This window comes from Synchiropus splendidus, chromosome 15, assembly GCF_027744825.2.
Source record: "Synchiropus splendidus isolate RoL2022-P1 chromosome 15, RoL_Sspl_1.0, whole genome shotgun sequence".
Classification (NCBI taxonomy): Eukaryota; Metazoa; Chordata; class Actinopteri; order Syngnathiformes; family Callionymidae; genus Synchiropus; species Synchiropus splendidus.
This window is the reverse complement of record NC_071348.1, coordinates 11,123,865-11,136,622: the sequence shown is the minus strand read 5'-3', so window position 1 is coordinate 11,136,622 and position 12,758 is coordinate 11,123,865. Positions and strand designations below refer to the sequence as shown.

The following is a 12,758-nucleotide window of genomic DNA, read 5'->3' as shown; positions in this document are numbered from 1 at the left end:
GGCTGATGTGAGCTGACTGGAAGATGAACTTCCCGGGCAGGGAGGAGGCCGCTGCCGGTGCGACGGGGGATGTCGACACCGGCGGGAGCGCGGACCGTCCAAGTGTGCGGTTAAGCACGGGACTGTCTGCGTGGGTGACGGCGAAAGAGGGAGGACAGGGGAAGGAAAGGCCAGGGAAGGTTGAGGAGACGCATTGAAAATCAAGCACATGCTCAGTGCAGCAGATGGCCGGACCGATCCACCCGCGACCCCCGATACAGTCATCACAGCTCCTTTTGTTCGGGAATCATTGGACAAAAGCACCGGCACATTCCTGCACACGTAGCTCTTCTTTGTGAGACTAGCGGTTTTAAGACAGGCTAAACAAGCAGCGCTATCCTTCTCTGGCTGATGGCAACTACTAAGTCAAATGACTCGGTTAAAAGACACGGTGACACACACTTCGCTTAGAGACACATTTCCTCCTCTAGCATTTTAGCTGCTACCTAAAGTTGATCATATTCAGTGCCAACATACATTAAATAACACTCGCAACTCTATAACCAGACTCCATGCATGAACGCCTGCCTAAAAGACCTGCTTCTTCTCCAACAGGCTCCCCCCCAGGGTTGTACACTGGAATATTAAAGCTGAATCTGAACCTAGTTCAGGCATCTCTCTTGGGGTTCTGCCCTGCCTCAATTCCAAAGCGTTCCATTGGCTGACAAATCATTGCGAGACAAGAAAAACCTAGTTGAAAAGCAACTTCATCTAGCATTCCTAGCTTGCAGTCAACACAGGAAACTTCACTTCAGAATGACAGACAGCATTTCCGGGAGAAGGAAATAAAAAGTGTTCCAAAAAAGTGAGGCCAATAACCCTCGCAATCAGATCTGACAGACAGCTTACATGGTTCATTGAATTTTCTAGTCTGCGTTGAGTGAGCTGTGCTCTCGACTCCGAAGCACTCGATAGACAGAGTAGGTTCAAGTCCACGCACTTGGATCACATTTCCCAAATAATGCTGGGTAGAGTTTCAACGGCGCCTGGTCATGTTCCTTTAACGCCAGTTCAGTTTAGCATTTGACTTCCCGTCCACGTAAGACTGGATTCAAAACACAAAAACTCTTGCCGCACCAGACACTTACTTAAACCCTTAAGGGGTTGCAGCACAATAAAAAAAATAAATAAAATTGATACTCCGAAAATGATCAATTTTGGCTGAAATGCTGGCCATGGTAGCCATAATACGATCGGTATGAAGGGCAGCAGGCAGGAGACGCGGCACCCTCGCCTTCAATGCAACATGTTAGTAAACCTTCCGATCAAAATGTGATGTAGCTTGTGCAACTGCACTCCATGCTAGCTGTGTTTAACATGCTGCTCAGTGAAAGTCGGGTATCTTGCTATTTGCCGTGTCTACCAGCCTTCATCTTGTAAACTTGACTCAATATTTTCCCTTCCATTAAAATCCCCCACATTTCATCTCCAAACTGCTTTCCTCTTATGGACCTTTACGACAATCGTGTTTTGATACCAATGGTGGAGCAGTCCAAAAAAATCCCAATCTCAGATTGTTACAATAATATATATTGCATTGTTATTTAATGTGGTTCGATGTATAATTTCCATTGCAAAATAATCTATTATCCCCACTGGGAGTCGACAGCTTGACCCTTCATCTTCCCTTTCAGCAGGTGTGTCCACTAGTCATGTTCGTTGTGCAGAAGAAGGCGGTCTCAGAAGCCCGATATCAAACAAGCAGCACCAACTGACTACAGACTTCTGACACCCGATTGGTCAGAAGTGATGCCTGCACCAAATGAGGCGAGACCTCTGCCCTATTTGAAACCCAAAAAAGATCTAGTCGGGGCAGCAAAGCTAGGTAGCAGGCGCTTTACATTTTCTGTTTCAGATCCACCCTCTACCGAAGCCATAAGACCAACGCCCGCATTTAATAAGCTGGCAAAAAAACATGAGCTCCTGATCAAACCCATGAGGCGCCATGTAATAACCTCAGCTTTGCACTGGTGCTATACATGAAGTCTGGCTCTCCTTTAGTCAGAAGAAACACGCCACTATGAAAAATACATTTTCAATAATGTCAGTGTGAATCAACATCTGAGGTATGTGTTGAGAAATACAGGCACATAGGTGTGAAAATACCTGCTGTGGACACGTTGTGCACTGGTTACTGTTATAGTCGCCTTAGCACACGACTGTCTCCACACGAGCAACAAATAGATCGAGGGAGGTTGAGCGGGCACAAACACACACGCACACACAGCGGAGCACACAGTTGTTGATGTGCCCACTGATGCAGAGCGAAGACAAATTGCTCCCTTTGAAGGAGAAGCCAAATCAAACATGGAGCGTGATTGCTGTCACTGTGATGCTTGGCTTTAACTGTGAGAGGCTGACATCCGCGCGGTCACACCCAGGAAGTTTGTGTGTCCGCGCATTCATAAACACACAGTGGCTTGCTGTGCACCGGATTAGGGTATTTAAAGAAAAAAAAAAAAAAAAGAGCACTGTCAACGACTCTTAAATCCTTTGTCATCGCAAACACTGGCTCATGTAGGTGTCACCATTTGCCTCAAAATAACATCCTCCATTTCTGATATTTGAATCATAGATGGGGCATAATTACACAGTCATTACCCATCACTTTATATTGCAGATGAATATTTAAGAATGAGAATATGAAATAAGAACACGACAGTGGTCGGCAACCTATTTTTCCTGTCTCCAGTGCGTCAAGATCGTCCAGCTGGCCACGTCATCCACAGCGCTTCCCAACATTTTGAAAGCAACTTCAGGTGGAACAATGTAAATCGCTTTTTCACATTATTGATTTGTCTTTAAACAGGAAATATTAATACAATATCAGCCTGTCTTTCTATTATTTGAAACAAATTTTAGTATTTTTCTTTTTTTCACCATCAACTGTATCATTTTATTTTAGTTTTGGGGAGTTTCTTGAGCAATCCTCAACACTCCTCGATTGCACCATTCAACGCTGTAATACATTTTTTTTTACATATATTTTGAGGCGGCATTTAAGCCAACAATGAAGCAATGAGGGACACTTTGATGGTCTATGATGTTAGCTCTATGATGGCAAGAGCCTCAGTGACTGACACATGCACATCTGTGAGTGACGTCCAAGAAGAAGAGGAATAATGGCTTTATTGTGGTGGAATAAGAGGCAGGACTTAGGCGAGCTCACCTCATCCCTCAGTGTAGCAACATACTGTAGCACTGCATCACATAGAATGGGACAAGCTATCATGGCCACCCCTAGAAATTGACCCACAATGGGGTTGGTTACACATGTTTTACAAGACACACAACAAGAGAACATTATAAGGAATTCCGATTTGACTTAAGATCTAGTAAGGGTCAAAATTCCAGGCATTAGGAACTATGAAAATCCAGCACATGCAGATTCACGTGTGAGCTATCTAGTGACTTAAAATGAGAAACTATTTTGACACTTTTTATTTCCTCAACAGTTGCTGCTCTCTGCTTTTGAATCACACCTGTGGCTGTGGTTGCCAATTACTTTCTATTTACATCCTTTCTTCAAAAGCAGCCTGGAGAATTTCTACAGTCTGAAATAGAAAGATGGAAGTTTCTAAGAAGCATTATAAAACAGATTTTTTTTTAATGTGGAAGAAAGAAGCATCATGATAACCATCGTCCTTGAGCCTTCCGGGATGGAATGTAGCTTTATAAAAGTCTGTTTTAAGGCCAATTTATGTTCCCTTAATACACGAACCTGTACCGGTCCAATGTCCAATGACTGATCACATATGTCTGTAATGCTGAAAAGTCGAAAGTGTACTGCACAGTGTGACAACAACAAACTCTAAAGCAACAATGGTGACTGTGGAAGAAGTATTGATGATGTACCGCTTGCACAAAAGGGAGGCGGCGGTCCGTGCGGCTGCTGGGCATCAAGCAGAATAATTGGCCCATGAATTTCACTCCAGCAACTCTGGCCTGCTTAAAAAAAGTTTGCACATGCCAGCTTTAGACACCTTCAGTGGCTGTGAGACATGACCTCGCAGCGCTGTATTTGTTTCAGCCTCCTATTCCAGGAAGTAACAGATATGACTGCAGAACTGGGCGGATTATAAGACCAGACAGTCTGGAAGCTATTACCATCATTACAGCTGCTCTGCTAAGTTTCTTGTTAGAGCAGAGTTCTGCCTTGCCACTTAGGAGCACCGCTGACAACACAGCAGCAGCCATTCTTCACCAATATTCCACTGTCACCCCAACAATCACGTGCACGCTAAAGCCCTTTCAAAGCAAAGCTGAGATGGGAACAAATGTGAGTCCCTCTACAGTGCCAGCATGACGTCGGCCAGGACCGATGCACAGGATTTCAGGGGAACTTGAGGGCTAACAGATGTATACCAGCGTACAAGTAACATCCGACTTACGACCGGGATCGGTTCCGATAAACTCGTCGTAAGTCGGATTGGACGTAAGTGGAATGCCATTCAAAATGGCCGACGCAAGGGTTATAGGTGCAACTGTAGTGGTAGATGGCTGTGTGAGAGTGAGATGCTGGGATACTGTGCTGCCCTAACTGTCATAACTGTCGGGCTGCTACGTGCCGCGGTGCCAGACATTGAATTAAAAAGAAATATAAGCATCTGCTGGCTGTGGTCTTAAGTACAGCTGGACGTAAGTCAAGCAGGTCGGAAGTTGGATACTTGTATTCAATGGTGAATTACTGACAAGTCAAACAAGACAGTAAAATACTGCACTCTATATGACTTTAATTGTCAAAAATAGGCTTTAAAACTTTGGCTTTAAGACACAGTCTCATTAAATTTAGGGGTGAAAGATAATATCAATACCACCTTCCTTAATTGTGCAATATTGTCTCGATATCTTCACTGAAATATTCACTCATGTCGCTTCAATTGCAAGTTGCCACATTTTCCAAAACTTGTAGCTGTGTTCTTTGTAATGCTTGTTTTTGAGTAAAAAAAAAAGTGCTTGGCGTCCATCTTGGTTTGGGTCATGTGACTGACATTTCTTTTTTTTTTTTTTTTTAAGTCATAGAACAAATGTGGAAACAAGTAAAAGATAGCTACAAGTATGGCCTATAGAACATTGCTTACATGTTAACATACTATTCATTATAAAATCCCGAGAAATACATGTGTAGTGTGGCTATGAAGTAAAAAAAAAAAACATGATTTACATATGAAATATTATATAATCAGCGGGTTTATCTGTTGGAAGGCGTAACCTTCCCAACCCCGTAGCAGACATCCAGTCAGGGGCACTTGAAGGACAACTCCTGACAACATAATACACAATATATACATCAGGTTTCCACATGCAGAGAAGCGATCCTGAGTAAATAAAACAGCTGTATTAGAGCCACACATGCTGCTAACTGAATAATGGAGGAGGTCAAAATGTTATTCGGGATAATGGACAGATGCAGACTATTAAACATGGAAAGCTTTGGTTCCAACCAACTGTCTTGTTTCAATATATGGCTGGCAGCCTTGGAAAAATAAAAATAATTGCTTCGATGGAAGCTGCATTCATTTTATTGATCAGAACGTGTCCGTGACAAAGGCAACAATCTGAGCGTAAATTAACGGCCTCATTAAATGTGAAAATTGTACGGGGAATTGCAAACATCTGTTATTGGCCTTCTGCATGATAAACTCCAAGGTTAAAACCAAAAACCAATTTCAGCCCACAAGTTCCTGCCTGAGCCAGAGCATTGAAGCAGCTTTTACAAATGTGCCGCCACTTCAAGACTACAAATGATGCAGGCAGAAGAGAAAGGCTGCGCGAGGCCCTTGCTGGCTATTACAAGTGAGGCAGAGATGCACCTGCCTCAAATCCTGTTGTCATGGAAGGCACATTGAGGCGCTTTTGTGTCAAATGGTTTGGTTGGCCCATATGCTTCAGAGGAAAAAAAACAAAAACATTTCGTTGGTTGAACTGAAGCAAGTCGTACTTTATGGTACAAAAGCAATATGAATGAGACAAGTCGGGTTGTGGAGTGGTCTGACAGACAGCGCTGAAAATGTCGAGCGCGGAAAGTTTCGTTCAAATGGAAAGAACAAGAGGTCTTCAAAGTGAAATTTTAACGAAAAAGTCAGAGGGAAAGCGTGCGGTTCGATTTGTCGTTGGCAACAGGGTGTTATCTAGTGGGTGTATATTCACTCACATAACTATTCCCTCATCCTCCACTGTCGTCAATAAAAGACCATTAAATCCATTCCATCTCCTGAGTGTGCCGAGTGCCCTCAGTGGCACAGAGGTATGCACCTGCCACCATTTTGCTGTACAGATACTTCTATTGTATGAGCGCTCGAAAATCTGGCAGCACAACAGACCATTTGGAAATGTCTACAGGTAAACATTCCTCGAGTGCGTGTCATGACTTTGTTTCAAAGCCGGAAAATAACGCATTTCGGCGGACCGGCTAGTTCGCTCCCCGATAGGTTGCGAAGTTTGACACGACTTCACACCCAACTCCTGAGCTTGGAACCTCTTTCTTGGCCCACAAACTTCATGAAACGTCACTAAACAAACTGCCTGAAAACCTGGGGCTGAAAACACCTGTGAGAGGACATGGCTAGTTTTGGAAGCATCAGGTGGACACCAGATGGATGTCTTCTAAAATGGTTACAAACTACAGCAAAACAACTCCAAACAATTTGCAACACAATGGGAGCAATAGATCCAATCCGTCTTGTAAAACTGGTGTCGCAACAAATAAAATTGTCACTCGCCAGCATGGATTTCCAGCTGGAAGATTTTTATTGGAAATATGAGAAACAGCACGTAAGCTCTTCTGTGGGCCTGCAGTATCGTGACAGCAAGGAGTCAGGGACTTCCTCAGAACAGATGCTTTCATGAAGTAGTTAACCATCACCCTGTCGTCACTTTCTTTGCAATGATACTTTGTCGCACTACACTTTACTGTTATCTGCAAATTCAAACCACAACTGAATCTAAAACCCACTTCAAACCAACACTTCATGACAACGCAGCTTCACAATGCATCGGTCTAGCGTGTTAAATGAACTCCATTTGTGTCCAAATGTATTATTCTTTGACCATTTCATTTCCCCGATTTGGAAACGACCAAGTCCCCAACATGAATTCAGTTGCCACAGGGCTTATCCACAACAGCTACCCTGAAGACGGTCACCAACACCTTAGAGCCACCTGCAGGGGTCGACCAAGAAATCAAAGGTCTCTTGAGAGATCAAAGGTCTCCTTTTAGGCTTTCACTATAACACCATACGTAGACTTCTAAAAGAAATGGACCATATACTGTTCGATGCTCCACCTCGATCACAGAAATGGACCTGTGCTTACAACAAAATAGAGTGTTTATAACAGATTATAGCACCTTTAAAGACACTCATTTTAAAGAAGCAGTTGTATCTGAATGAATATTAATCGTGGAAATGATCTGATCAATAAATAAAGATGCAACCAGTAACAGAGTTTTTGGCTGCTACATGCTAGTTTCTTACCCCACCTCACAGCATGGGGTGCAAGACACAAAACTGGTTTAATAGCATCCGGAAATCTATTCCCCTATTGCTTAAACAAGGTCTAAATGTGTGTCACCTCTTCGGCAGGCAATAAAAAGGGAACACAATCGGAACCTCTGTTTAATACACCCTTTCCTCTGAAGCACAGTGGTTGCTTGTTGGGTTTTTGACAGCTCTCACAAGAACATTTCTGGGTTTTTTTTTGGTTTTTTTTACAGCGGTTGCCTTCAAAAAGCACTATGGTTTGGAAGCCTGTATGTTTTATTTCCAGCCAACCCACATAACAGCAGGGAGCAAGAAAAAGAGAGTTAAAACTACACTGATTTAACACCTAACGCCTCCCCAGCCTGGATTTCTTTACAACTCGGACTGCCAGCTGAGATGGTTTGCTTTGATTTAACTTCTCCAGGTAAGTCGTGACAGGTTCTGTATCAGATAGATACTGACTTTGCAAAAAGAAAACAGCATCAGAAAACCCTCGGTCTTGACACTGCCATTACTTACCTTTCGGATGTCCCGGATCACTGAACTCGTATTTTCCCATTCCCACAGTCCGCAGCATTTGCAGCCCGTTCAGACCGTCCTGGTTGTTCGGAGCCGTGGGCGGGACCTGCGCCGCGGCCTGTCCATTAGTCAGCGGTAGCGAGGGAAGCTGCATGAGGCCCGGGTGAGAGGGTAAGTGCCCGTTTCCTATCACGCTGTGAGGGCTGGGATGATGCACTTGGTTGGCTTGGGCGGTGAGGGCAGCAGGTACGACTCCAGGCTGGGCTGAGGGGTACGGAGGCTGGCTGGGCATGCTAAGCACCAGGGAAGGCGGCTGCTGGGTCGACTGAGGGGTCAGCTGGAAGTGAGCAGTCATAAGCGGGTGCTGTGGTGGAACTGGTGTCTGGATGGAAGGTGTTACTCCGATGATGGGGGATTGAGCGGTCACGCTGTGGTTGAAGGACGGTGGCTGAGGAAGGGCGTAGGTGTGGGGGAGGAGACTGGGCTGGCTCACGGCTGCTACTGGTGCCGCCCAGGCGGGACCTGCCAAGAACAGAGAGGTCAGTTCAACAATTGTGAATAGTAAAGAATCATTTCATGCTCTTGGGTTCCACAACAAGATGGACCAAGGCCATGTTTGGTCGGAACATCATCCCAACGTGAGTTGGATATGTCACTGCCCAAGTCTTGGGAAGTTTTTTTGGTAGCCCGAGATACAACAAAGACTTTGACAGAGCTTGAAACAGGCGGCGAATTTGGAAATGAAGGACACTGAATATGGCTGCGGCTTCTTCAAGACATCAACCCAAAATGTCGACATTCAGCCTTGCCATTGGCTACCTGCTTATCTGTGTCCCAACGCCCCCACAGACTCAAACAATCAACCTTTTATTTGCAAAGTCACTGCTGTGTGACCTTTTCTTTTCCCCAGGAATTGCTGCAGTGCTTGTCTTGTGGAAGCACTTGCTATTACATGCTGTTCTAACGCTGATACTTGTATCAACATTGACAACCGCTCAAAAACAGTGCTGCATTAACAGACTTTCAATCCTGAAAAGCAGTGGCCTTTAAACACTCCCTTTTATATTAAATAATATTAGTCTCAGGAAGTTGATTCCAATGGCACATTTCAAAATGTACGCCTCAAAATTACGATTTCAATCCACATTTGCTTCAAGTCATAAATCACCACTCCACCACGAAGAATCTCACAGTCAGAAGTGTCATGTTTTATCCTCTATTAAAACATCGTAAAAAGCACGGCAAGCTTGACTTTGCTGCCTAATGAAAAAACAGCTCGAAACCACCTGCTTTTTGAAAAGTGTTTGACCATACGCTCTGAGCTCATCATCCCTCTACCCTGAGGCAAAGAATATTGAGGCAGCACCGGGAGGACGCCACGGTGTTGAACTTAAACGCTGCTTTCCTTCCTTCATTTTCTCGCTGTTCACCCTAATACGAGCGTCTACATCCGAGGAGCAAAAATAGGCTCAGCCAGAGGGGCCTGCACGGAGCCAAGAAAAAAATCATGATGACAACATTTTTCATGCCAATGAAAAACGTGTAGAAGATTACATCATATAACAAATGGATGCGACGACACGGAGGGAGCACTGGTGACACAGTAGCGCACTTCTTGATATACGTTTTATCAACTCCACTCACAACATGAAGTCAGATGACACCACTCAGCTTTGCTTACGGAATTATGAAGTCAGAATTTTGGTAGCATAAATAAACTGCTTATCGATATCTGTAACAGCAACACATTAGCCTGTAATTTATCATTAGAAGTAGTGAATTGCATCCGCTATATTTCACCCTGGAATGTTCACTGTATAATAACAATAATACGAATAAATAAGGAAGTCATTTGCTTATCAATAAAAGTGTTGCCACAAAATGTTCATACGATGCATTAACGCGTGAGGCAACATTTATTAACCTAAAGAAACAACTTATTCAAGTATTTTCACAGCACATTAGCCAGCAATTAATATATATATATAAACTATTGATTTGTGTCTTGTGTCTTGTTAAGAGTGTCAAGATTTGACCTTGGAATAGTCCCCGAAAGTTTACTCTAAACAACACCATAATCACCAAGTATTAACCATAAATAAGCAAGTTATTAATTTATCAATAGTTACTATTTGGTCTTGATCAAAATTGTTAGAAAAAAAAGCATACATTAAAATGAAATTGGTATTTATAAAACACCTGTTATCACAGCACTGCCATTCCTCCTCTGTTTCCAGGTGTCAGTTTGTGAACAAAATGTTGGGGTGTTACAACGTGAGCATGTTCACTTCATAGGTCAGATATGTCATAAATATTGGGGACATACTATAATAGCGATACTAGCAATCATAGCAATTGTGTTAAAAAATAGGCTGATCACAAAATTCTGAGGGAGAAAGGTAGAATTAAGTGAAACTATTTGATGTCAGCAAGCAAAATGTCAGTCAAAGCTGAGTGTCTACTTCAAGTTTAAACTTGAATGACAAAATGGAAATCTGACTTTGACTTGATAAATGGCACGTTAAATGAATGTGAGAGAGAAATGTTTTTCAAAATTGTATTTTGATTCTATTCTATTGGAGCCAGAGCCACATGATGCTGAGCTACAGCCATTTAACATGAGTAACGTTCAACATTATTCAGATGTTCACCGTATCAATTAGACTCTGTGAAATATCACTGCCTTGTTTTTTTCTTTGACGCCAGTTGTATTTTTTTTAGGCGATTTAAGCTCAGCCAATTTGAATTGCCATGTGATCACCCACTCTGAGAAAGAGCAAGCGAGACGTCAAACACACTCCTCAAAAGGAACGTCTGTGACTCAAGCAAACATCTTAATGAAAGTAAAATAAAGTTGAAACTACTTTTCTTCTCCAAGACAAACTTTAACTTGAGAGACACAACGGTGAAGTTTGTGCAGAACAAAAAAAAAAAACTTGAGAAAAAAGAAAAAGAAAACACTTGATTAATTCTGGCACAGTTGGCGGAAAAACTTTCTGGCAACACAGTTCAGTGAAGTGTGGAGAGGAGCTGGCTTCATCGCCAACGCCAGTCACAGCCTGGAAAAGCCAACGCACGCAAAATCAATATGCAACACTTTGGTCGGATTTGAGTGTGGTATACGGCAGCAGCTCTGGTGGTGACATCTCACTCTGCGCTCACTTCAGCCCGGGCAGCGCCGCGGCCTTTGTGGCCGGTGCTGGAGCAGCGACTCTGCCTCTGTTCGCTCTTGACACAGTAATAAGACGTCCACAGGTTTCAGCGCAATTCGGCCACAATAGGCAGCAGGGGGTCGCGGCTACACAGCAGGGGTGCACCACCAGCAACACCCCCTTCAAAATAAAACTGCTTAATCTGCGTGCATCCTCCTCTTGGGTTATTTATCCCTAAACCTATTCATAAAGGAAGCAAATTACCATTAGGAGGTGAGTTATGCAGCCCCACACTTGAACCTGTGAACGCTGCATGAACAAGCAACCTATGGGTTTTACACCTACTCAACAAAAACTAAGTGAAAGCGCTGAAAAATAGGATCATTTTCCAGAAATTTGGAAAACAATTAAAGGAAAGGTATGTTGTTGAACAACAACCCCGATTGGCGTCCGAGTCAAAGTGGCCTTCACTGAAGTCACTCATCCAGGTAATGTTGGAAATGATGCTCTAAACTCAAGGGGAGGCAGTTCATTTCCCAAGGGACCAGAAAGGAGGCACTTCAACTGCTCAAAGAATTCCACGTTTTTCTGCCGATTTCAAGAAGCCGCCATCTCTTGCACAGCACCTGGATCACAACACAGCGTGTAGGAGCAACTTAAATCAACACAAGCTAGCAGTTCCAGCAGCAATGACTTAAACATGACAAAAAATGATTTCAGAAGTTGAATATTTTACAACAATTTGCTGAAGTCTAGATTAACCTCTTTTGAATGACAGCGTTTTAGACCAACCACTAACTCATTTGTTTCTTTTATTTTTTTAAGTATTGTTGTGGGAATCACAAAAACATTATATTGTTAAAAATAAAAAACAAATTTGGAAAGAATAAAAATCACTTAAATCACATACTATGCGCAATCATTCCCAGACATGACCACAGCAATAACAATAACATCAATAATAATAATAATAATAAAATATAAGGAAAAGATCAGCATAACACAGGGTCACATCTCAGGTGTCTTTCACGGTGAATTGTTTTCTTGTAGCCATTTATTTATTTTATATATTTAGAGAGTGAGGAACTGAAATATATTAGATGTGATAAACAGTTTAGAATGTATAAAAGGAAAAAATAAAACAAACTAAATTAAGAACAAAAATAGTTTTTTCTTTCAGAATAGTCATTTTTTCAAAAATGTGGAAAGTGACATGGTAGCTGCAAAAGATTGTGATAATAAATAAAATAGATAAGATAGAAAGATAGATAATAAAATAAATAAATAAATTTTCACAGTGGTGAGAGTAATTTGTGACTGTTCACTCTCAATAATAAACAGTTATGAAATATAGTATTTACTTGTTTGTTAATTTCAGTTAAGTAAAAAAATAAATAAATAAATTAGAAAAAAATGACCTATCATAGTCGCAGTTCGAGAGGTCTACAGAAAGCCTAACACGAAGTCAAGCAAAGAAAAATGATCCAGATACATCATCCAAGTCTATTAACTCATATGAATGTCTGACTGGCTCGGCTTAGTCGCTCAGCCATATCTCTCTCTTCAG

The 12,758-nt window shown here is 42.4% G+C and overlaps 1 protein-coding gene across 4 annotated transcripts in view; it reads right to left on the bottom strand.

The window, feature by feature from the left end:
* The window catches only part of LOC128746753 (kelch-like protein 29), a 272,806-nt gene that overhangs the window by 119,017 nt on the left and 141,031 nt on the right, over window positions 1-12,758 (bottom strand). For all 4 annotated transcript variants that reach the window (XM_053844042.1, XM_053844040.1, XM_053844039.1 and 1 more), the window contains one exon: window positions 8,040-8,561. In XM_053844042.1, the coding sequence (XP_053700017.1) occupies window positions 8,040-8,561 (522 nt within the window). The remainder of the gene's footprint in view (window positions 1-8,039; window positions 8,562-12,758) is intronic.